The 27299-nt window shown below is 42.1% G+C and overlaps 1 protein-coding gene across 1 annotated transcript in view; it reads left to right on the plus strand.

Moving 5' to 3' along the window:
• The first annotated feature begins 4447 nt into the window (after positions 1–4447).
• LOC115176899 (high affinity nerve growth factor receptor-like) overlaps positions 4448–27299 on the plus strand; it is a 30151-nt gene continuing 7299 nt past the window's right edge. The window contains exons 1-8 of the mRNA XM_029737261.1: positions 4448–4732; positions 10085–10159; positions 10717–10788; positions 16561–16629; positions 16995–17149; positions 17383–17525; positions 17840–17978; positions 26818–27150. Of these exons, the coding sequence (XP_029593121.1) occupies positions 4533–4732; positions 10085–10159; positions 10717–10788; positions 16561–16629; positions 16995–17149; positions 17383–17525; positions 17840–17978; positions 26818–27150 (1186 nt within the window). The 5' untranslated portion in view covers positions 4448–4532. The remainder of the gene's footprint in view (positions 4733–10084; positions 10160–10716; positions 10789–16560; positions 16630–16994; positions 17150–17382; positions 17526–17839; positions 17979–26817; positions 27151–27299) is intronic.

Genomic DNA, 27299 nt, shown 5'->3' on the forward strand with positions numbered 1-27299 from the left:
ACAGCTGTAATGTCATCAATCAAATCAAACTTTATTTATATAGCACATTTCTTACATCGAATGCATTTCAAGGTGTTCACAGTCATCAGATGAGGTGTTGTCTGCAAAGTGGGGCTCAAATAACAAAGAGGAGGACATCAAGGAATTCAAAATGGCTACAGGGATGTGCAGGAGTCAGGTCTTTAGGTCACAGTGTCTGGGATCCTGGGTGCCTCAGTGGATGGTCTGGTGGGCACCACAGCAGTAGTGGAGGTCAAGTGCATGGTGCAAGGTGCAAGGGACCTTACCATTGAAGAGGCAGTGAAGTCAAGTAGGGAGGGTCTTACATCCTCCGTGAAGACTATCCTTACTGGCACCAGGTCCAAGGTCAACTCCACATCACTGGAAGGGACACCTGCTTCTTCGTTGCATGGACCACCAAGCTTCCATCACTATCCCCATCGAGTGTGATGAGCTCTGACAGACTCGTAATGATCCTCCTGTCAGTACCTAGTTTTCAGGGAATATTCCACATAGTTCATACACACACACACTAGGCTCCCAGAACAGGCTAAATTACATACAGGTTTTGCTCAAAGCATCCAACTTAAGTAATGTAGTTAACTTAAGTCTAATAAATAAGGCTGGTCTGTGTGCATTTTTAAACAGTCATTATGCTAGCATATGCTGATTTTCTTTTTACTTCTAAGGAAGGTAACGTGCGTTGAACAACTACAGATGGTGGGTATCTAGCTAATTTTCATAAGAACCTAGCTAACTACAGATCTTTGTCCTAACCAAAATCGATTGTTAGCAGCTAACAAACAGGGCTTACCTTATCACACGGCTCCAGCGACACCTCTCGCTTACAGAGGATGTAAAACGCTAAAATGCACGTGTGCTTATCGGAGTAGTGGTTACAATCCGGTACATAGCACAGAACCATCCTTGCTTCCAATCGACAGAGAGACCTAAGGTTAGCTAGTTCGCTACAAAGGCCAGAGAATAATTAAAAGGTCATTTGAAAATGCTAAACAAGAATACACACAAGAAACACTATCAATTATTTACACAAGCAACTAAAAAGGATAAAATATCTACTTGCTAGGATACTTGCTACTTGTCGAAGAGTTTGCATTGAGAAATGTGCCTTGAGAGATGATGTCAAAGCTTGTGTCAAGATGTGTAGTTCTGTATGCTAGCCACATTGGCGGCTAATTAGCATTTCAATTTGTGGGGTAATTACAGGCAAATATATTGATAAAAGTTACCTGGTCCAAGGGAGATTTGCTTGGTTTTCAAAATGTCACGCCAGGGTAAGCCTACACGAAACACAGACCATATATGAAGTAGTTCTAAAATCACCAACGCAAAAATGCATGGTGAAAAAACGATTGGAACCATTTCTGGGTTTTACCGCTAGGTTTTATGGGTATTGTGACTCATACTGTGGTACTCAATTGACCACACAGGGTCCCAATCCTATCAGCTAAAAACAAGAAGAAGCGACTCCAGCGGGCACGTGATCACCAACACTGGACAATTGAGGAGTGGAAAAAACATTGCCTGGTCTGACAAATCCCGGTTCCGGATACGTCACGCTGATGGCAGAGTCAGGATTTGGTGTAAGCAGCATAAGTTCATGGCCCCATCATGCCTGGTGTCAATGGTACAGGCTGATGGCAGTGGTGTAGGGGTGTGGGGAATGTTTTCCTGGCACACATTAGGTCCCTTGATTTTAATTGAGCAATGTTTCCATGCCCCAAAGATTTTAGGCTGTTCTGAAGGCCAAGGTGGATCTGACCTAGCACTAGATGGGTGTACCTAATAAACGGGGCCACTGAGTGTATATTTCCACACTATGAGGTTGGAATAATACTGTGAAATTGTGAAAAGTATGATAATGCCCTTTAAGTGTAAGAGCTGTTTGAAAAGACCACCCTTACGTTTCTGCCTGTTTTGGTGGGATGGAGTTTTGGCTTTCCATGGTGACATCACCATGTGGTAAATTAGTTAATTTATCAATGAGAAAGAGAGTTCCAAACCTCTCTGCCAATAACAGCTAGTTTTAAGTTTCCCCCTTCCCACTCAGACCACTCCCAGACCGTCCTAGCAAAATTCTTGATTGAGAAATTGTCCTTTGCTAAGAAGCAATTTTTGCTTCTTTTTGACCATTTTAATTGAGAACAATCACAAAAGGTACTTCATTGTTACCCAGAAATGATTTCATATTGAGATTAAAATGGCTGCATTGGAGCTTTAATGTTCCTAGAACGTTTTCAGAACTTCAGTTAGACATCTCACTGAAACCTAAAAGGGATCCAACGGGAATGTTACCTAATATCCTTAGGACGTCCTCTGTGGTGGTGAATATTGGCTATTTGTCCTTAATTTGATTACCCATTGTTCTGATTGGCTGCTTTATTCAGTATACCCTGCACTGCCCTTGATTATTGGAGACTTCCTATCCCTAACTCCATCATAGATTTGGAGCATTAGCTCAAACAGAAATAAGAAATGATATGCATTCTCTGTATTTTCTTATGTTCAGAGAATATGCATTCCTTTGCATAAGCATTCCTCATTTCAATGCAAACAGACATGTACACTGCCACACAAACTGCCCACTTAAAAGAAAATAAACCAAACGACTGTTGAAAAACATTAACTCATTTAATTCAATTTCATTTGAAGTCTTCTTCACTTTGATATCAATCCATGCATTAATAATGGTTGGTACAAAGCATTCTGTATGCTCAATGTCACATTTCACACATCAAACACTATTCTACACATGTATCTACTCCACTAGAACACTCCTGTGAAGAAGCTTCTTGCCTTCCTGTCCTACTTGCTGAGCTCAGTTAAAGTACGGAGAGTAGGGAGGAAGTACTGAGCCATCACTATCTCCCGACGACTGCAGCAGAAATGGCAATTCAGCTTGAGCTGGTAATTGTGGTCAGAACACTATGACCTTATTCATGTGTATGGTGACTAAGAGGGATGGGGGTGGGGCATACTATTTGTCCCTGGGGGAAGAATTGACTCCATCTCATAGACGCCAAGAGATGGAGGGCCACAAGTAATGCTAATTCTATATGATGTCTCTGCGCTATTGCAGTGAGCTATTTTAGCCTTCCTTGAGTAACATTCTGACGAGAAGTATTTGAGCCATGATGTCATCTTTATAAATGATATTCCGACATGAGGTTTACAGCTAATCATGCTAACCCTGTCTTATGACTATGTCACAAGGTAGAAAAGTGACAGGTTCTGGGTCTGGGTTGAGCAGGCAGTGTTAAAGCAGAGGCAAACAACAAAATGACAGTTAAACACATTCAGTTTAAGGATTGGTGTTTGCCAAGGTTTCAGCACACAGTTTTTCAATTCAATTCGATTTCATCATCTCCATATCTCATTTACATAAACATCCTTTTCTCTTACGTTTAGCTTAAAATCCATGTTAGTTAAAACCATCATACAACTATCAAACCAAACAAAAATGGACACAAGTAGCAACAGAAGCCAGCAGGCAGGAGTCCATTATCACTTAGTCATACAGCACAACGTCCATTTGCCATGTGCTCTAATGAAACATTTCAGCCTTAAAGCTCTGTTGCAACATGGATCCCCCATGCCTCTGGACTGCATCCCTTTCTGTGGGAGTCCGCCTGGAACACAAAAACAAGAGGGTTTTAATACACAATTCAAAATCACATTATACATTAATTGTCCAATAGGAATGCTTGATCGTTACACATTGTTACACAAAATAATGTAACAATTACCCCTTTGTAAATAAATTTAATAATTACATGCATAATAATAACCCTATCAAAAAGTGATTGTTCGCCTCATAGCCTGTTGTGTTGACTAGGGTTTCCTAGTATTGTATCTTCCCCCGATTTGTCCACAACCACCACTAAATCCCTTATTAGCTCTGATCTCACAAACCTACAAGGGAAGTCACCTAATTCATAAACCAATGCAGATAGATGGATTCACCATTTGCAACCATCTTCACTGCATGAGACTGGTTGGTACCCAAGAGTCCTGACTTCTTAGTTGTCTCACACCTGCAACCACTGGTGGGAAAGGAGACATCTCACTGAGAGGCAGAAGATCATATCTCCATCCTCCCATCTCATTTCTTTCTCCCCCCAATTCCCCCTCTCTCTCCGAGGTGTCTGGTGACAGTGGCTCTCCCACACAGTCAACTAATGGCCTGCCTTGCCCCTCCCTCCGAGAGAGAGTGAGTGAGAGAGAGAGAGGGAGAGAGACAGAGAGAGAGAGGGAGAGAGGGAGAAGGGAGTGAGGGTGGGGAGGCTGCAGCCCACCAGCATCCCCAGGGCCCCTTGCCTGCCTCGCTCCTGCTGCTCGCTGCTCCTGTGGCTCAGTACCAGAGTCTCCTGGCTGGGATCACAACCCTGTGAGTCAGCCCAGAGAAGATCTGCTGTGTGTGGAACCTCCCAGTTTATTCTCCTGTTTAGTCCTACTCTGTCTCAGTCTGCACTGACAGCTCTCTGAGCTGCCCTTCCACCATCTCCATCATCATGGCTGCGGTTGTGGGTTCCGCTCCATGGGCAGCCCCACTGGCCCTGGTACTACTGGCAATCACCCTGGCAATGCCAGCCCTGGGAGGGTGCCCATCCGCCTGCCGGTGCTCCTTCGCCATGCTGCAGTGCCTGGAGCCCAATGGCATTGCCACTATACCCGCGTTGGCACTACAGGAGAGCGAAAACGTCACGGAAATGTGAGTGCAGTTGGTTGCTTGGATGGTTGGTTGGTTGGTTGGTTGTTTGTTTGGTTGGTTGGCTGGTTCTGCTGGGTTTGTTGTGTGTGTTTGTCAAGTGCTCATGTTTTGCTTATCTATCTGTTGGCTCAGTCTTGGATGGGATGTATGGTAGTGTGAATAATGAGTTGGGTTGGCATAATGGTTAATCCATTGCTTTGCTGATCTGATGTTGGTTGCGTGATCGGCTTGAGCTGTTTGAAGCAATGCTGGGCGTGGAACAACAAATACATGTCTTAGTAGGAGAAGGTGAATATAGTCCAGTATAGAATTTAATCAAGGTGATTGTTTCCATGAATTTTCATGGAGAGGGGAGTTATGTGACGCTATGGATTGAGTACACTTTGTATGACCACCGGCCTTCAGTGTGTGTTAGTATGGTGATGAGCTGGTTAGATAGCGAACTTCATTTGAAATGGTGTTCTTGCTTTGATGATTGCTTCTGCAAATTAGATTGGTAAAATACACTCTGTGCAGGCACTTATTGTGAAGTTTCACAGGACTGTTATTACAATTATTAAAGATGAAAAGTCCATGAGATTCAAAGAGTATATATCAAAGTATTCAGAGATTATCCGTCTTACATCTTATTAGAGACTTCCACTCCTAGTCCTCTTTCCATGATTTGTACAACTGGAGTTTCTCAATTTCCGTTTGCAGTGAACAAATTCCACTTCACGAACTCATCAAATTGAACTCCCCCGCTTTGAGTTGGGGTTACAGAGTCTGTTTGATCTTGTGTCTGGTGGTTTCGCACGGGCTGAACTGGGGCGCGATGCGCTGTAAGAGAACACTGTCGATAAGAGCAGAGTTGGTGGTAGTGGAGTGATCATTTCTGTGGGATTGTGCTGATATTGATAGTGCTTCACTGATACTCTGCCTTGGTGACTGCAAACAGTCTCTTCCCCATCATGTATCATAAAGGCACTATAGCAGCAAGGTGTTCAGATACATACATCCTTGCCTGGTGAGGGTCATCCTCACAAACCCATTGAGAACATGTTGTTGTGCAGGAGGCTTGTGGTTCCCTGAAGGACTATTAACCAACAGAGTATACATACTTAAGCAAAACTGCATAGAAGAGACACATATAATATTTTAAAGGGTACACAGTACACTCCACTTAAAGATGCGCTACGGGATCCAGATTCATATGGCATGAATTGGATTTGTTACATATAACACGAATTGCAACATTCAGATGATATCCCACAAAATGGATGACATAGTACACAATTGGATGATGTAGTACACAAAAAAAAGGGACCACTTTTAGCTCATGAGCACCACTTTCAAAACTGGCTGAAACTATACAAAAGTTGGAAAATCTTTAAGTAATTATCTGTTACTTTACAGTACACAGCTCTGTCCACTCTTTTCAGAGAATTGGAAAATGGCTGTTATACTTAGGCTATACAGTACTGAAAATGGAACACAGAACTAAATGCTGTTTGCTGTAATCCCATGCTGTTCTGTTTTTGTTCCTCTCTACTGCTCTCAACAATTAACCCTCAATCTAGCTCATTAAGGGAGAGACTGCATCTGCAGCATGTCCAGCTAGTACATAACTCTCTCTCTCTCTCTCTCTCTCTCTCTCTCTATATATATATATATATATACACTGCTCAAAAAAATAAAGGGAACACTTAAACAACACATCCTAGATCTGAATGAAATAAATTATCTTATTAAATACTTTTTACTTTACATAGTTGAATGTGCTGACAACAAAATCACACAAAAATAATCAATGGAAATCCAATTTATCAACCCATGGAGGTCTGGATTTGGAGTCACACTCAAAATTAAAGTGGAAAACCACACTACAGGCTGATCCAACTTTGATGTAATGTCCTTAAAACAAGTCAAAATGAGGCTCAGTAGTGTGTGTGGCCTCCACGTGCCTGTATGACCTCCCTACAACGCCTGGGCATGCTCCTGATGAGGTGGCGGATGGTCTCCTGAGGGATCTCCTGCCAGACCTGGACTAAAGCATCCGCCAGCTCCTGGACAGTCTGTGGTGCAACGTGGCGTTGGTGGATGGAGCGAGACATGATGTCCCAGATGTGCTCAATTGGATTCAGGTCTGGGGAACGGGCGGGCCAGTCCATAGCATCAATGCCTTCCTCTTGCAGGAACTGCTGACACACTCCAGCCACATGAGGTCTAGCATTGTCTTGCATTAGGAGGAACCCAGGGCCAACCGCACCAGCATATGGTCTCACAAGGGGTCTGAGGATCTCATCTCGGTACATAATGGCAGTCAGGCTACCTCTGGCGAGCACATGGAGGGCTGTGCGGCCCCCCAAAGAAATGTCACCCCACACCATGACTGACCCACCGCCAAACCGGTCATGCTGGAGGATGTTGCAGGCAGCAGAACGTTCTCCACGGCGTCTCCAGACTCTGTCACGTCTGTCACGTGCTCAGTGTGAACCTGCTTTCATCTGTGAAGAGCACAGGGCGCCAGTGGCGAATTTGCCAATCTTGGTGTTCTCTGGCAAATGCCAAACGTCCTGCACGGTGTTGGGCTGTAAGCACAACCCCCACCTGTGGACGTCGGGCCCTCATACCACCCTCATGGAGTCTGTTTCTGACTGTTTGAGCAGACACATGCACATTTGTGGCCTGCTGGAGGTTATTTTGCAGGGCTCTGGCAGTGCTCCTCCTGCTCCTCCTTGCACAAAGGCGGAGGTAGCGGTCCTGCTGCTGGGTTGTTGCCCTCCTACGGCCTCCTCCACGTCTCCTGATGTACTGGCCTGTCTCCTGGTAGCGCCTCCATGCTCTGGACACTACGCTGACAGACACAGCAAACCTTCTTGCCACAGCTCGCATTGATGTGACATCCTGGATGAGCTGCACTACCTGAGCCACTTGTGTGGGTTGTAGACTCCGTCTCATGCTACCACTAGAGTGAAAGCACTGCCAGAATTCAAAAGTGACCAAAACATCAGCCAGGAAGCATAGGAACTGAGAAGTGGTCTTTGGTCCCCACCTGCAGAACCACTCCTTTATTGGGGGTGTCTTGCTAATTGCCTATAATTTCCACCTGTTGTCTATTCCATTTGCACAACAGCATGTGAAATGTATTGTCAAACAGTGTTGCTTCCTAAGTGGACAGTTTGATTTCACAGAAGTGTGATTGACTTGGAGATACATTGTGTTGTTTAAGTGTTCCCTTTATTTTTTTGAGCAGTATATATATATATATATATATATATATATATATATATAGAGAGAGAGAGTTATGTACATGCTGCAGATGCAGTCTCTCCCTTAACGAGCTAGATTGAGGGTTAATTGTTGAGAGCAGTAGAGAGGAACAAAAACAGAACAGCATGGGATATATATATATATCAATATATATATATCTTATCAGTACCTGTGGCTTAACTTGTTACTTAGAACTCCATCAGAGTTCTAAGCAATTCAGTCAATAAGCAAGAGCTGCTCTTTTGGCATGTGTTTCAGGGGAACAAACAAGAAACAATTAACTGTGGTACAGGGGACCAAATTCATCATGTACTAAGTTATAAATGAAGTTTTGCGAATTGTCAGCGGATGCCCGCCTGAGAATACTAGATTGTCTCAATCCAATAAGCATGGGGGCGATTGGTGATTCTCATTCCACCTGTCCTGCAATTACATTACTGCTCCGTGGGTCAAATAAATATCTGTGTTGCGTAGTGACAGACTGAACAATAGAGCCTCTGTTAAAGAAGGAAATATTTGGTGATGGAGATGTTTGGGGCACTGCCCAGCGGGCAAAACTGGTTACAATAATGTCTGGCTGATGTCTTTTGTGACGTCATGGTCAGGTTGTATACTGACTGTAAAACGACATTTTTTGTGATCAGAAAGAGAAGTCTTCACCTGGTTGTAATATGGTTATCGGTCGTCATGTCAACCAGATACCAATGAAAATATATGACAAATTTCCCGGGTGTTGTCATGAAAAAGGGTTGGGTGCTGCTTTTTTAAGCTATCATATTTGGCTATACTGTATGTGAAAAAGCTTGGAATTTTTCTTGATAAAATTGTTCAAGTGGAGGAAAATGTTTCCCCCTTGACCTTTTATGCTGCTTTGCTTTTGGTTATTGATACAGTAATATCATAAATATCATATATAACAGTCCATATAAAATGTACTTTTCTGGCCACGTCGTGTACAAATGTAGGATCTTAACCTGTTGCAGAATAACTTTTCTGCAATGCAGGAGGTTTAAAAAGGCTTCAGACGTTTGTAATTACATTTAAACATTTCAGACTTGATTTCCACTTATGGAAAATGTATCAACCCCTACAAAAATGTCCAATAATTATAATCTGCATAATAATTCACATTTCCTGTTGCTGCAAGATGATTTTCCTGCTGTAGCAAACTGGCTCAAATTATGATCCTACAACATTTTTCTAAGAGTGTACAGTACACTCTTAGAAAAAAGGATTCCAAAGGGATTCTTAGGCTGTTCCATAGGAGAACCCTTTTGGTTTTCATGTAGAACCCTTTGTGTAGGGGTTCTACATGGAACCCCAAAAAGGGTTTTACCTGGAACCAAAAGGGTTCTTCAAAGGGTTATACTATGGGGACAGAAAAAGAACCCTTTTAGGTTCTAGATAGCACATTTTTGTTCTAAGATTGAATATACAAAGAGGTTCAAGATACTGTAGTTCAAGAGTAGGACAAAGTGACCTTGTGTTAAATGAGTGTTGAGTTGACATACTGTCCCCTCGTGAAATAATAGGTACGTCTGGAAAAGTGGAAAATGACTCATTGAAGAGAATTTACCATCAGCGATGTCAAATGAGTGTCTCGCAAGAAGACAAATGGTTTTTCCAAGTCTTCTCTACAGTAGATTTAGTTTTGATATTAGCTTAGTGGTTTGTTTTCTTTGCATCTGCGTTGGTCTGGTTATGCTATCAGTTGTCAGGCTCTAGCCCACAAAGGCCCATGGTTTGGACAATGCACAATTTCACTATAAAATATAACACTCAGTGCTGTACTGTGTCAATTCAGTACCTTTTTAGGGCTTTCATCACATTTAATACATGTACAACCTTTTGTATTGGTCATTATATTAACTGTCCTGCTTTGCCTGGATTGCTGTGGATAAAAATGATTGATGACAATAAAGATAATTTTCCATTCAAGCATTTTGTTTTGTTGCTTATAATAAGCCTATGAAGCTCATTGTTCCTAGACAGTATTTTAGTATTTTAATTTTCAGTCGATTTTTTGTTGTTGCTTTAAAAACAAATGTACTCAAATCAACACTGAATGTCATGGTATTTCTTTTTTGTTTCTTTACCCAGTTACATCGAAAATCAAGCCGACCTGGAGAACATTACAGAAGTAGACCTTGCCAACTATAGAGAGTTGAAGAATCTGTGAGTAACCTTGCATAATATGTAATATGTACAGTATTTTTCTAATGTTGTATGATAATATGTTTGTAGATGTCTGTTTGTATTACTGCATGAAATACAAAATGTGCTACAATACACCTAGCAGTTGATTTGATTGACTTGGCTTTAAATGTTTGGTTGGTCCTGTCATTGATTGAGTGGTCTTCTCTACACTCCACCCTCCCTATTCACCCTCTCCAATATACCCTCTACCTTGTTATAGCAATCTGCAGTACTAAACTTTACAACTCAACATTTCATTTCCTTTATGGCTCTTTCAATCAACGGGGTAAACCTCCTGTGTTGCACATTAGCCATTATTCTGAGCAGAAATCTGCAGTCCTTTACAGTAATTTAATTTAAATCCTTCTTCTGAGTACCTTACAACTTCCGTATTCAAAGAAAGGAAATGGTCTGGAGCTAGCTAACACAGCTAATACAGACTGGCTAATATACACACTATGGCTAACTAGTAGCATAATCAGTGATTCGCACTTCCTGTTCTGTCTTTTGTTTGTCTGTCGTGTTTCTCCCTCCAGCACGGTCACGTTCTGCAGGCTGGCGTACATCTCGGCTAATGCTTTCCAACACAACCTCAAGCTCCAATATGTGTAAGTGTCCTTGGCTTTACAAAGGGATTGTCTTTCCTTGTCATGTCTCGACCCATGCTTGGGTCAGGCTCTTTGTTGCTGTCAATTAAGTGGAAGCCTCCCGAGCCTTGAGATCTTGAGTTTATTATTCAAAAAATATAAAAACTGCATAACAATAGATTTAGGCTGGAATACAGATTCAAATGACTGAAATGTAATCATAATTCATTTGATACCATTTTATTCAACAGTAACACTGTGTAAGTTATTTAGGCCCAGAATGCATTGGTGTAGTATCAGAGGCTCAACAGTAGTGGGTCATGTGGGACAGATTCCGACCTCTGATCGAACAGCGTGTTAAATTTGTTTTACAAGAAACATGCCATTTCAATTTAAAGTTAAAAGGATTGGGTTGACACAATGTAGACCAACCTGTTTTTACAAGTGTAGTCACAGTCAACGTACAACATATTGGACCACGTTTAGCATATTGAAATGAATTGGATTTCACTTGTTAGAAAGTTTGAATCGACTATATTAGAAAAACAAACCCTGATGGATGAATCGTAGATTACTTTTCTGATGTTTGTGTTTCTAACACTGTGATCCAAACTTTCTCACAAATGGAATCCTTCAACTACCTTCTAAAGACACACTGTACAGCACACTAGAAACTAGCAAACTAGCATTAGTGTTGCACGTATGTTGTGTTGGGGAGTAGTGAACTACATGTTGTACAACTAGTAATTTAACTACATTTTGCACTTGGTTGTAGATGAACTACAGTTGAAGTTGGAAGTTTACATACACCTTAGCCAAATACATTTCAACTCAGTTATTCACAATTCCTAACATTTAATCCTAGTAAAAATTCCCTGTCTTAGGTCAGTTAGGATCACCACTTTATTTAAAGAATGTGAAATGTCAGAATAATAGCAGAGAGAATTATTTATTTCAGCTTTTATTTCTTTCATCACATTCCCAGTGGGTCAGAGGTTTACATACACTCAATTAGTATTTGGTAGCATTGCCTTTAAATTGTTTAACTTGGGTCAAACGTTTCAGGTAGCCTTCCACAAGCTTCCCACAGTAAGTCGGGGGAATTTTGGCCCACTCCTCCTGACAGAGCTGGTGTAACTGAGTCAAGTTTGTAGGCCTCCTTGCTCACACACACTTTTTCAGTTCTGCCCACAAATTTTCTATAGGATTGAGGTCAGGGCTTTCTGATGGCCACTCCAATACCTTGACTCTGTTGTCCTTAAGCCATTTTGCCACAACTTTGTAAGTATGCTTGGGGTCATTGTCCATTTGGAAGACCTATTTGCGACCAAGCTTCAACTGATGTCTTGAGATGTTGCTTCAATATATCCACATAATTTTCCTCCCCATGATGCCATCTATTTTGTGAAGTGCACCAGTCCCTACTGCAGCAAAGCACCCCCACAACATGATGCTGCCACCCCCGTGCTTCACGGTTGGGATGGTGTTCTTCGGCTTGCAAGCCTCCCCCTTTTTCCGCCAAAAATAACGATGGTCATTATGGCCAAACAGTTCTATTTTTGTTTCATCAGACCAGAGAACATTTCTCCAAAAAGTATGATCTTTGTCCCCATGTGCAGTTGCAAACCGTAGTCTGGCTTTTTTATGGTGGTTTTGCAGCAGTGGCTTCATCCTTGTTCTGGGATTGATTTGCACTTTTCACACCAAAGTACATTTGTCTCTAGGAGACAGAACGCGTCTCCTTCCTGAGCGGTATGACGGCTGCGTGGTCCCATGGCGTTTATACTTGCGTAGTATTGTTTGTACAGATGAACGTGGTACCTTCATGTGTTTGGAAATTGCTCCCAAGGATGAACCAGACTTGTGAAGGTCTACAATTTTTTTCTGAGGTCTTGGCTGATTTATTTGAATTTTCCCATGATGTCAAGCAAAGAGGCACTGAGTTTGAAGGTAGGCCTTGAAATACATCCACAGGTACATCTCCAATTGACTCAAATGATGTAAATCAGAAGCTTCTAAAGCCATGACATAATTTTCTGGAATATTCCAAGCTGTTTAAAGGCACAGTCAACTTAGTGTATGTAAACTTCTGACCCACTGGAATTGTGATACAGTGAATTATAAGTGAAATAATATGTCTGTAAACAATTGTTGGAAAAATTACTTGTGTCATCCACATAGTAGATGTCCAAACCGATTTGCCAAAACTATAGTTTGTTAACAAGAACTTTGTGGAGTGGTTGAAAAACCAATTTTAATGACTCCAACCTCAGTTTTTTATCATGTAGCGGTGTAGCTAACTACTAGAAATACACACTACTTTTTTTATTTAAAAAATAAAATATGGTTGAAGTAGGCACGAATTTCCTTACTTTTTCGTCATCAGACCTGCCTAATTGTCACGTAAAACATCATTTTTGTTTTTAATAGGATAAATTACATATTCTGTTAACATCTGACTCCAGATTGATCTGTTCTTGCAACTTGCAGTCTTTGTGTCACGTCCTGACCAGTATAAGGGGTTATTTGTTATTGTAGTTTGGTCAGGACGTGGCAGGGGGTGTTTGTTTAGAGTGTTTCGGGGTTTGTTGGGCTATGTTCATATTTAAGAGAGGTGTTTGTTTAGAGTGTTTCGGGGTTTGTTGGGCTATGTTCTTTGTTAGTCTATTTCTATGTTAGTTCTAGTATGTCTATTTCTATGTGATGTTTATTGGGTGGACCTTCAATTTGAAGCAGCTGCTCCTCGTTGCTTCTAATTGAAGGTCCTATATAAGAGGGGTGTTTTTCTATGGGATTTGTGGGTAGTTGTTCCTTGTTTAGTGTTTGTTGCACCTGACGGGACTGTTTAGGTTCGTTTGTTCTTTTTTTTTGTATACGTATTTAGTTGTTTCTCCTTCTTCAAAATAAAAATTAGATGAGTATACATATTCCCGCTGCGTTTTGGTCCAATCCATACGACAACCGTGACAGAACTACCCACCACAAATGGACCAAGCAGTGGAGGGAGGAGCAGCTGCTTCCAATTGAAGGTCCACCCAATAAACATCACATAGAAATAGACATACTAGAACTAACATAGAAATAGACTAACAAAGAACATAGCCCAACAAACCCCGAAACACTCTAAACAAACACCACCTGCCACGTCCTGACCAAACTACAATAACAAATAACCCCTTATACTGGTCAGGACGTGACACTATGACATTTCAGATTTAGATATGTTAATTTTCACACAAAGTAGTTTGGATGAAGTGAACTACTTTTTCAAAGTAACTTTAGTTAAACAAACTATGTTTTTCTTGACGGTAGCTTTAGTGTAGCTTAACTTCTTACAGTGTGAGGTAATTGGTAGCTTGGTAAACTATATTTTCAGAGTAGCTTCCCCAATACTGCCAGTATCCATGCCAATCATCCCTCCATCAGTAGCTGACCCTTGTCTCCACCATCTTGTCCTCATCATCTTACTAAACATGTGTGACATGTCCGATGTTGTTTATCTGAAAGACTGGCGGTTTGGGAGGAGGAGGGGGTGTAGAGGGAAGGGTACTGAATGGGGTTCAGGGATGGTGGGGGGGGGTTCTGGTGAAATCGGAGAAGACTTCCACCAGTCACCATTTACTCGCTCACTTTGGTGGATTATCGACAACTGCTGCATAATAAATACACTCCACTAAGGGTCCATTATCGCTTAATCAATATTTCGAAGACGGGGGTTGTGGGGTGTAACAGATGTGTCTCTTAGATTGGGAGCACCACTCAAAATGGGTGAGAACATGGGAGGGGCTCTGATACTGTACTTGGGGGGCAATTTTTCAAGACATACCAGGATATTTTCTCCTCCACCCCTTCCTTGTTCCTTAAGATATTTAGGTGGTGTGGTATATGGCCAATATACCACGGCTAAGGGTTGTTCTTATGCAATACGCAACGCGGAGTGGTATATTGGCCATATATCACAAACCCCCGAGGTGCCTTATTGCTATTATAAACTGCTTACCAACGTAACTAGAGCAGTAAAAAAACATGTTTTGTCATACCCATGGTATACGGTCTGATATACCACGGCTGTCAGCCAATCAGCATTCACAGCTCGAACCAACCAGTTTATAAATGAAGATGCTGTACGTGAGCACAGCGAGGAGCAGCTGCCATTCCCGGCCATCCTCCCTTCCCCTGTGGCCCGGGAGGAATTGAGCTGGTAATAGATAAGCCCCAATGGCTAACCCATCTGACATGAACTTTTGGGAGCAAGGAAAACAAATAATTGAACCCCTGCTGGCCCCCATTGGCCCTGCCAGAGTGAATATGTATCGGTTGCATGAGGTACCTCCCCAGTGTGGTCTGCTGTCGTCTTCTGAGAGGTTTTATTTACACCCTCTGCCAGCACAGAAGCATTTCAGAGCAGTCATGGTGATCTGCAGCACGTTTAAAAAGATACACTAGGGATACATAGGGGATAACATATCTAAGCAGTGATATGCCTCAGAAATCCACATTTTCTTGTGATTTACAATAAAGTGCAGCACATCTGAATGTACAGTAGGTCTATGAAAGCTACATCTGCCAATCGCCCGCAATATTTAAGCTTTTTTATCAAATTAATTAACCTCATACTCCTAATACACAATATTTGATATAGTAAAATCTGTTCTCCTTTCTCCTAATACAAGTACAAGCAGCATCATCAGGCTAATATAACTCGAGCACTCTAGTAGTGTTCGATGGCCATGCATAATGACCACCGTCTCAGAGAAGTGTTTGGGCTAATCACCTAATGTACAGAACAGTGAGACAACAGCGAGAGGTGTGCCAATGATGTTTGAATGTAGCACTTGATGTAAAAGACTTGCCTGGGTAATTAAGCAGAGTACATTTGATGTAAAATACTTGCCTGGGTAATTAAGCAGAGTACATTTGATGTAAACGACTTGCCTGGGTAATTAAGCAGAGTACATTTGATGTAAACGACTTGCCTGGGTAATTAAGCAGAGCACATTTGATGTAAAAGACTAGCCTGGGTAATTAAGCAGAGCACATTTGATGTAAAAGACTTGCCTGAGTAATTAAGCAGAGTCAATTTGATGTAAAAGACTTGCCTGGGTAATTAAGCAGAGTAAATTTGATGTAAAAGACTTGCCTGGGTAATTAAGCAGAGTACATTTGGAGGCACCAATGTGTCCACCCAGAGAGTAGTTCTAAGCAGGTCCGCATTGTTCTGCACTGAGTGATCATATCTTGGGATTCGTTCAGTATGATTTATTTCAACAACATAAAAACATGTATTTTACAAAACCATCTCTCCAGATGAATGTTTATTTACTTCATCCCAAAAATGATTATAGATAACACAAAAGAGTATATTACAGACTCTGATTTTTGTCCTCATTATGGCAGCGTTTGAGAAAACAACAGGTGTCAGACACACGGTAGAACAGAAAAACTCATTTGAATAGATATAACAAATACATGTGTAAACATACCAAACAGCAAGGCTGTATGACTGCTGATTGTTTGTGCGTGAATGGGAGGACTCTTGACACGCTGGACACCTAAAGACGAGCATATGGAAACAGTGCATAAACAAAATGGTCCCTTTTTACTGGTAATTGTTTTAAATATTGAGCTGTTTGCCATGCACAGGCCATTCTTATGCAAAACTCAACATGGGTGAAAAGAGGGGGGGAATCATAGGCTCAACAACAAATTGTATAATACTGTATTTTAATTTTTTGCTATTTATATGCTAAATGTCCTGTTGAATGGATGTTGTTGCCTTATTGTATCACACAGAAACCTGGCATCTAACTCCCTGGAGCATATCAGTTGGAAGGTGTTCCATTTTCTTCCCCTGCTCAACCTGTGAGTAAAAACCACTCAGAACATCACTTCTGTACTCTCTTCAACTAGTCAACCTGTGACTGAAATATCAACTCAAAGATGGTCGCTTTGTATGAGCAACATAGACCCCTTTCACTCTGTTTTGGAACTGATTGCAGATAATTTTCAACACATATTTCACTGATAAATTATTTTCTATGTTGAGTTTTTACTCTCTATTCACTCCCCTCTTCCTTAAATTCTAGAATGTTCTATTTGCAGTGTGCGTCTTTGATAATAATGACCTTGAATACTTTGTATAGTCCTTTAGAAAGAAGAAGAAGGTTATACAATTGAGAGAAAACTTTCGGACTTAACAGACCGATTTTCTCTGTGTTCCCTTTCAGGGTTTTGAGGGACAACCCCCTTGAGTGCTCCTGTGATATCCATTGGCTGCAGCAATGGCAGCTTAATGACCACAGTGACCTTGACAAGCAACCGCTACACTGCCTCTCCAATGGCCATGCCCGACGGTTGGACTCCTTACTGATGGAGAATTGCAGTGAGTTGAATTGATAGATTTTTACTCAGTTCAGAGATAGAAAAATATGTTTTTACTTTATTATTACTAAGTAATATATGCATGAATAGTAGAAGTAGTCTGACAAGGCTTTATTAGACTTAATTGCATTAGTGGCATTGCTGATAGGATTACTACTAAACGCCATTATCAATATTAAGTACCCCAGTCCAGACCATAGATTTTCCAACCCATTCTTGGTCATTGTTTTGCAGCTGTACCGAATGTCGCCATTGTCCATGCCATCACCAAGGTCCAGGAGGGGGGCAACCTGACATTTTTGTGTCAGGTGACAGGAGAGCCCATGCCTGTAGTGAGGTGGCGCACAAATAAACTGCTGTCTCGCTATACTGTACAGGTACTGAGTGATGATGTCATCTGGACATACTGATTGGGGAAAACCAGCTAGATCAGTACTTGTTTCTGAGATATTGCACAATGCACTTTTTCTTCCCTTTAATATGTCTAACATCTTTAAAAGACAACTCTAGTAACATGATCAGGGTCACATTTGAAGGAAATATTCAGAACTAAAAATAAAACAGTATTATGGTGTATTTCGGTTTCCTTATTGTGTACATTGTCATAATCCTTCAGACTCTCCTTGCATCTCAGATGTCTCCATGATTGTTGTAAACCCCTGTTGTCCTCTGCGTGTTGTTCCATCTGCAGGAGAGGTTCTGGGGCTCCACTTTGAAGCTGGAGCTGCAGCTGTGGAATATGTCCTCAGAAGACAACCTGCACAACTTGACCTGTGAGGCAGAGAACCGGGCCGGGCCTGGGGAAGAGAAAGTGACGTTGGACATTGAATGTAAGTGCCAATGACCTATTAAAGCCGTCAGGGTGTTGAAAGCTGAAAGACTCAGTGAGAGCTGTCATACTGCAATGAAAGCAGGAGAGGTAGAGAAAAATGGTGTCAATTTTCCTCTCGTAGCAATGTGTATAGCCAGAGATTTTCCCCCCAGAATGAAATACTTAGTATTAATAATTGTGGCAAAAAATAAGCCCACCTTGTCACTTTGCTTTAACATGCCACAGGTCTTTCGTTTTGATTATTATTATCAGCTGTCACTCAATAATACATTAGTACAGTGGCAATTTTAGTATGTAAATCTTGGTAGAGCAAATTAGTATTTTTGTATTTTTTTTAAGCATACCAGCAAAGCCACTACACAACACAAAAGTAAACAATACATTACATTCACTATAACGGTGACAAACGGTACCAACAAACTGTCTTCGGTCCAAACAGCAGAATTTTCTTTTCAGCACAATGGAGTGAATCCTTACACCACTACACCTGGCTATCAGCAGAGCCTTGTCTGGCAGCAAAACAATTCATTCAGCCTCATTTACTGACTTTTTAAAACCATAGCTGTTATGGCTGACTTGCTTAAACTAATGTGGTTTCTACTGACAATTGAGATGTACAAACTATAGCATAAGGGAACGACGAGCGGATAAGAGGCAATCCGTAATTTCGATTAAGACATTAACACGCCAGCTAAGATGGGCGTTGTCAATATAACTATTTGTTCAGCACTTTTGAAATGTACAGCGACAGAATTCAGAACATGGGTAGTTCTTAGAGTATTCTCTCTGTACAACAGTTCAGAACAGTAGGATACATAAACGGGGCATATATATATATACGTATACAGTGCATTCGGAAAGTATTCAGACACCTTTACTTTTTCCACATTTTGTTACGTTACAGCCTTAGTGTAAAACTCCTCATCAATCTACACACAGTATTTTATTTATTTTATTTAACCTTTATTTAACTAGGCAAGTCAGTTAAGAACAAATTCTTATTTACAATGACGGCGTAGGAATAGTGGGTTAACTGCCTTGTTCAGGGGTAGAACGACAGATTCTTACCTTGTCAGCTCAGGGATTCAATCTAGCAACGTTTCGGTCAGTAGTCCAACGCTCTAACCACTAGGCTACATGCCTCCCCATAATACCCCATAATGACAGAGCAAAAACAGTTTTACATTTTTGCACATTTATAAAACAAAAATAACTGAAATATCACATTTACAAGTATTCAGACCCTTTACTCAGTACATTGTTGAAGCACCTTTGGCAGCGATTACAAATCAAATCAAATCAAATGTATTTATATAGCCCTTCTTACATCAGCTGATATCTCAAAGTGCTGTACAGAATCCCAGCCTAAAACCCCAAACAGCAAGCAATACAGGTGTAGAAGCACGGTGGCTAGGAAAAACTCCCTAGAATGGCCAAAACCTAGGAAGAAACCTAGAGAGGAACCAGGCTATGAGGGGTGGCCAGTCCTCTTCTGGCTGTGCCGGGTGGAGATTATAACAGCACATGGCCAAGATGTTCAAATGTTCATAAATGACCAGCATGGTCAAATAATAATAATCATAGTAGTTTTCAAGGGTGCAACAAGTCAGCAACTCAAGAGTAAGTGTCAGTTGGCTTTTTCATAGCCGATCTTTGAGAGTATCTCTACCGCTCCTGCTGTCTCTAGAGAGTTGAAAACAGCAGGTCTGGGACAGGTAGCACGTCCGGTGAACAGGTCAGGGTTCCAGCAGGTCTGGGACAGCAGGTCTGGGACAGGTAGCACGTCCGGTGAACAGGTCAGGGTTCCAGCAGGTCTGGGACAGCAGGTCTGGGACAGGTAGCACGTCCGGTGAACAGGTCAGGGTTCCATAGCCGCAGGCAAGACGTGACTCTTGGATTACAGCCTCGAGTCTTCTTGGGTATGACGCTACAAGCTTGACACACCTGTATTTGGGGAGTTTCTCCCATTCCTCTCTGCAGATCCTCTCAAGCTCTGTCAGGTTGGATGGGTAGTATTGCTGCACAGCTTTTTTCAGGTCTACAGAGATGATTGATTGGGTTCAAGTCTGGGCTCTGGCTGGGTTACTCAAGGACATTCAGAGACTTGTCCCGAAGCCACTCCTGCATTGTCTTGGCTGTGTGCTTAGAGTCGTTGTCCTGTTGGAAGGTGAACCTTTGTCCCAGTCTGAAGTCCTGAGCACTCTGGAACAGCCTTTCTGTACTTTGCTCTGTTCATCTTTCCCTTGATCCTGACTAGTCTCCCAGTCCCTGCCACTGAAAAACATCCCCACAGCATGATGCTGCCACCACCATGCTTCACCGTAGGGATGGTGCCAGGTTTCTTCCAGACGAGACGCTTGGATTTCAAGCCAAAGAGTTCAATCTTGGTAACATCAGAATCTTGTTTCTCATTGTCAGAGTCCTTTTGGTGCCTCTTGGCAAACTCCAAGCGGGCAGCCCTGCATTCTACTGAGGAGTGGCTTTCATCTGGCCACTCTCTACCATAAAGGCCTGATTGGTGGAGTGCTACAGAGATGGTTGTCCTTCTGGAAGTTTCTCCCATCTCCACAGAGGAACTCTGGAGCTCTGTCAGAGTGATCATCAGGTTTTTGGTCACCTCCCTGACCAAGGCCCTTTTCCACTGATTGCTCAGTTTGGCCGGGCGGCCAGCTCTAGGAAGAGTCTTAGAGGTTCCAAACTTCTTCCATTTAAGAATGATGGATGCCACTGTGTTCTTGTGGACCTTCAATGCTGCAGAAATGTTTTTGGTACTCCTCCGCAGATCTATGCCTCGACAAAATCCTGTCTTGGACCTCTAAGGACAATTCCTTTGACCTCGTGGCTTGGTTTTTGCTCTGACATGCACTGTCAACTGTGGGACCTTATATAGACAGGTGTGTGCCTTTCTAAATTATGTCCAATCAATTGAATTTACCACAGGTGGACTCCAATCAAGTTGTAGAAACATCTCAAGGATGATCAATGGAAACAGGATGCACCTGAGCTAAATTTCGAGACTCATAGCAAAGGGTCTGAATACTTATGTAAATAAGGTATTTTTGTTTTTCTAAAAACCTGTTTTGGTTTTGTCATTATGATGTATTGTGTGTAGATTGATGAGGAAAAACATTAATTTAATCAATTTTACAATAAGGCTGTAACATAACAAAATGTGGAAAAAAGTAAAGGGGTCTGAATACTTTCTGAATGCACTGTGTGTATATATATATACTGCTCAAAAAAATAAAGGGAACACTTAAACAACACATCCTAGATCTGAATGAAAGAAATAATCTTATTAAATACTTTTTTCTTTACATAGTTGAATGTGCTGACAACAAAATCACACAAAAATAATCAATGGAAATCCAATTTATCAACCCATGGAGGTCTGGATTTGGAGTCACACTCAAAATTAAAGTGTAAACCACACTACAGGCTGATCCAACTTTGATGTAATGTCCTTAAAACAAGTCAAAATGAGGCTCAGTAGTGTGTGTGGCCTCCACGTGCCTGTATGACCTCCCTACAACGCCTGGGCATGCTCCTGATGAGGTGACGGATGGTCTCCTGAGGGATCTCCTCCCAGACCTGGACTAAAGCATCTGCCAACTCCTGGACAGCCTGTGGTGCAACGTGGTGTTGGTGAATGGAGCGAGACATGATGTCCCAGATGTGCTCAATTGGATTCAGGTCTGGGGAACGGGCGGGCCAGTCCATAGCATCAATGCCTTCCTCTTGCAGGAACTGCTGACACACTCCAGCCACATGAGGTCTAGCATTGTCTTGCATTAGGAGGAACCCAGGGCCAACCGCACCAGCATATGGTCTCACAAGGGGTCTGAGGATCTCATCTCGGTACCTAATGGCAGTCAGGCTACCTCTGGCGAGCACATGGAGGGCTGTGCGGCCCCTCAAAGAAATGCCACCCCCACACCATGACTGACCCACCGCCAAACCGGTCATGCTGGAGGATGTTGCAGGCAGCAGAACGTTCTCCACGGCGTCTCCAGACTCTGTCACGTCTGTCACGTGCTCAGTGTGAACCTGCTTTCATCTGTGAAGAGCACAGGGCGCCAGTGGCAAATTTTCCAATCTTGGTGTTCTCTGGCAAATGCCAAACGTCCTGCACGGTGTTGGGCTGTAAGCACAACCCCCACCTGTGGATGTCGGGCCCTCATACCATCCTCATGGAGTCTGTTTCTGACCGTTTGAGCAGACGCATGCACATTTGGGGCCTGCTGGAGGTCATTTTGCAGGGCTCTGGCAGTGCTCCTCCTGCTCCTCCTTGCACAAAGGCGGAGGTAGCGGTCCTGCTGCTGGGTTGTTGCCCTCCTACGGCCTCCTCCACGTCTCCTGATGTACTGGCCTGTCTCCTGGGTGCGCCTCCATGCTCTGGACACTACGCTGACAGACACAGCAAACCTTCTTGCCACAGCTCGCATTGATGTGCCATCCTGGATGAGCTGCACTACCTGAGACACTTGTGTGGGTTGTAGACTCCGTCTCATGCTACCACTAGAGTGAAAGCACCGCCAGCATTCAAAAAAGTGACCAAAACATCAGCCAGGAAGCATAGGAACTGAGAAGTGGCCTGTGGTCCCCACCTGCAGAACCACTCCTTTATTGGGGGTGTCTTGCTGATTGCCTATAATTTCCACCTGTTGTCTATTCCATTTGCACAACAGCATGTGAAATTTATTGTCAATCAGTGTTGCTTCCTAACTGGACAGTTTGATTTCACAGAAGTGTGATTGACTTGGAATTACATTGTGTTGTTTAAGTGTTCCCTTTATTTTTTTGAGCAGTGTATATATATATATATATATATATATATATATATATATAGAAGGGCCTTGTTGGAAAAATTACTTGTGTCATGCACAAAGTAGATGTCCTAACCGAATTGCCAAGACTATATTTTGTTAACAAGAAATTTGTGGAGTGGGTGAAAAATGAGTTTTAATGGGATGGTGTTCTTCGGCTTGCAATTTACACCTATTTGTATATATATATATATATATATATATATATATATATATATATATATATAGTCATTAAAACTCATTTTTTCACCCACTCCACAAATTTCTTGTTAACAAACTATAGTTTGGCAAGTCGGTTAGGATATCTACTTTGTGCAAGACACCAGTAATTTTTCCAACAATTGTTGACAGACAGACTATTTCACTTATACTTCACTGTATCACAATTCCAGTGGGTCAGAATATTACATATACTAAGTTGACTGTGCCTTTAAATAGCTTGGAAAATTTGAGAAAATTATGTCATGGCTTTAGAAGCTTCTGATAGGCTAATTTACATCATTTGAGTCAATTAGAGGTGTACCTGTGGATGTATTTCAAGGCCTACCTTCAAACTCAGTGCCTCTTTGCTTGACATCATGGGAAAATCAAAAGAAATTAGCCAAGACCTCCAAAAAACATTGTAGACCTCCACAAGTCTGGTTCATCCTTGGGAGCAATTTCCAAACACCTGAAGGTACCACCATCATCTGTACAAACAATAGTACGCAAATATAAACACCATGGGACCACGCAGCCGTCATACCGCTCAGGAAGGAGACGCGTTCTGTCTCCTTGAGATGAACGTACTTTGGTGCGAAAAGTGCAAATCAATCCCAGAATAACAGCCAAGGACCTTGTGAAGATGTTGGAGGAAACGAGTACAAAAGTATCTATATCCACAGTAAAATGAGTCCTATCTTGACATAACCTGAAAGGCCGCTCAGCAAGGAAGAAGCCACTGCTCCAAAACCACCATAAAAATGTCAGACTACGGTTTGCAACTGCACTTGGGGACAAAGATCGTACTTTTTGGAGAAATGTCATCTGGTCTGATGAAACAAAATTAGAACTGTTTGGCCATAATGACCATTGTTATGTTTGGAGGAAAAAGGGGGAGGCTTGCAAGCCGAAGAACACCACCCCAACCGTGAAGCACGGGGGTGGCAGCATCATGTTGTGGTGGTGCTTTGCTGCAGGAGGGACTGGTGCACTTCACAAAATAGATGGCATCATGAGGTAGGAAAATTATGTGTATATATTGAAGCAAAATTTCAAGAACTTCAACCATCAAGCGCTATGATGAAACTGGCTATCATGAGGACCGCCACAGGAAAGGAAGACCCAGAGTTACCTCTGCTGCAGATGATAATTTCATTAGAGTTACCAACCTCAGAAATTGCAGCCCACATAAATGCTTCACAGAGCTCAAGAAACAGACACATCTCAACATCAACTGTTCAGAGGAGATGTTGTGAATCAGGCCTTCATGGTCGAACTGCTGCAAAGCAACTGCTACTAAAGGACACCAATAAGAAGAAGAGACTTGCATTGGCCAAGAAACACGAGCAATGGACAATAGACTGGTGGAAATCTGTCCAAATTTGAGATTTTTGGTTCCAACCTCCGTGTCTTTGTGAGATGCAGAATACGGTGAACAGATGATCTCCTCATGTGTGGTTCCCACCATTAAGCATTGATGAGGAGGTGTAATGGTGTGGGGGTGCTTTGCTGGTGACACTGTCTTTGATTTACTGAGAATTCAAGGCATACTTAACCAGCATGGCTTCCACACCATTCTGCAGTGATACACCTTCCCATCTGGTTTGCGCTTAGTGGGATTATTACTTGTTTTTCAACAGGACAATGATAAAAAAAAAACACCTCCAGGTTGTGTAAGGGCTATTTGACCAAGGAGAGGGATGGAGTTCTGCATCAGATGACCTGGCCTCCACAATCACCCAACCTCAATCCAATTGAGATGGTTTGGGATGAGTAGGGCCGCAGATTGAAGGAAAAGCAGCCAACAAGTGCTCAGCATATATGTGAATTCCTTCAAAACTGTTGGGAAAGCATTCCAGGTGAAGCTGGTTGAGAGAATGCCAAGAGTGTGCAAAGCTGTCATCCAAACAAAGGATGGCTACTTTGAAGAATCTCAAATCTAAAATATATTTTGTATATTTGTTGAACACTTTTTTGGTCATATCAGTGTTATTTCATAGTTTTGATGTCTTCACTATTATTCTACAATGTAGAAAATTGTAAAAATAAAGAAAAACCCTTGAATGAGTAGGTGTGTCCAAACTTTCGACTGGTACTGTATATGTATATATTTTTGTTAAACAGGTGGGGCTCAAAACTGGTGGCTCTGCCCCACCTGCCCTGAATGACGGATAGCCACTGCATTAGTAATACATCACTGTAACGTTACATTAGTGATGCATTATTTTTATTGTCCCATTTTTCTCATTTATCAACCATTCAAAGACAAAGACCTCAAACAGATGACAGAACAAAACAGACATCTGATTATAGAAGATACATTATACTGTCAGAGACTGTGGTTTTGCCTTAGCCCAGCATTTCTACTGAAAAATATCTGAATTGCAGCAAACTGTGGTCCCACAGAGAGAGTGCGTCAATGCATTAGCAATACATTACAGAAAATATTGTCCAAACAATATCATTTCACCAACTCAGTGACACTCATTGGAAAATAAAGCCCAAAAAGAGCTGCAGCCAAATGCATGAGCATCGAGGGACAGTTAATGAATGTAAGGAGGAAAATGGGCTGATAAGCGTGGTAAGATTCGATAAGAGCCCCGGCTAATGGACTTCCCCCTCCCACTCCGGAACACAGTATTCGTCCAGAGTGATTGGCAGCCTGTAAGTGCGTTAGCGCGGGCTAATCTATCAACATCAGTCCCCCTGGTGGATGGACACTCGTTAACCGCTAGCCTTTAATTACCCTTAATTAGCTCCCCGATCAGCAGGGTGTTTACAGCCAGGGCTCTGCTCTGCTGAGTGGCTGGTCTGACCACTTCCTGGGATCCAGGCGATTGGTGCTGCGGAGGCAGCATCTGTTCAGTAATATATATAAAATAAACTTGTTTGGGAAAAGGTTTTTCAAAATGAAAATATAGACTACACCCTAGAAATCGATAGCAAGAATCAATCAAACAAATCTAATCTACGAAGAAAACGTTGAACGTTTAACTATAATTTAGTCTTTGATTTCAGACAGAGTTCAACAAAACGTATATTGTGCTCTTTTCTAACCCACTATAAAGAAATTGGGCACATTAAATCAAACCTGATGGGTTGTGCTAATTGTGCTAAATGTGCTAATTTTTGCTGTCCATGACTGTCTTCAGCATCCCTTTTCAGAGATAATCTATACAAAAGAGACAAATGCCTCGCTATCCCCTTAGCACAGCATTTTCTGCAGTAGGGTCATAGGTTAAAAGCAGTGGAATGGTCGGTGGAAATTGTCAGAGTGAGGGGTCTCTCTGCATCAGCATAGTCTTCGATCTAAAGAAGCCATTTCCTGTAGCTTCTTGTCAGCTGTGTGCTTCCAGGTAGCTCTTGTGGTTAGGGGCCCTAACAAAACCTGGATTCATTATTCATACCAGGTCAACAGGTTGACAGTGTAGATGGAGAACATTGATTCATGGAAACGCATAGGAGGAACCTATAGGTCACTTGGATGAGGCTGAACCTTCTATTGACCAACCAATGGCTTTATGTCTGAAACAGGTTGGATGTGGTAAACTGAAAATTCAGCACAAATAAATAATTTATGTGTAGATAACTAGGGTTATGGCTTTGTGTATAATTATTTCAGCTAAGTGTGATCTCACTCTAATATCATGTTCAATAATTTACTCACATTTATTGTAAAAGATTTTGAGGGTATTGCTCACTGTACGGTAGGTTGACCAATCTTCTGAATTCAGAAATAGCCTTTGTTTCACCTTGTCTCCTTACCCATTTACACATCCTAACGGACCACATCTTATGTCTCCCATCCAGTTCCAGCCAAAATCATATTCCTGCACAACGCCGAGCAACAGCACCACTGGTGTGTCCCCTTTAAGGTGGACGGGAACCCTGAGCCAACCATCCGCTGGCTTTTCAACGGCTCCGACCTGACCGAGGGCCTCTACGCCTACACACAGTTCATTCCCGACTCGGACGACGGCTCTGTGAAGCACGGTTGTCTATTTCTCAACAAGCCCACCCACCTGAACAACGGCCTCTACACCATCATTGTGGAGAACAGACTGGGCATGGACCAAGCCACGGCCACTGGAAAGTTCATGGACAACCCCTTTGACCCCTTCGATCCTGAGGGCATCATCCCAGGTGATTGTCTGAAATTAAAGGTCATAGAATTAGGAATTGTAATAATAATAGTAATTTAATAGGATTTCTATGATACTGACCCTCACTATTCACCAACTTGTGTTATATTAAATACAGTCTCATGTGCTTGCATATCCAGTATGTACTGT

The sequence above is a fragment of the Salmo trutta genome, chromosome 37, assembly GCF_901001165.1.
Source record: "Salmo trutta chromosome 37, fSalTru1.1, whole genome shotgun sequence".
NCBI classification, from domain to species: Eukaryota; Metazoa; Chordata; class Actinopteri; order Salmoniformes; family Salmonidae; genus Salmo; species Salmo trutta.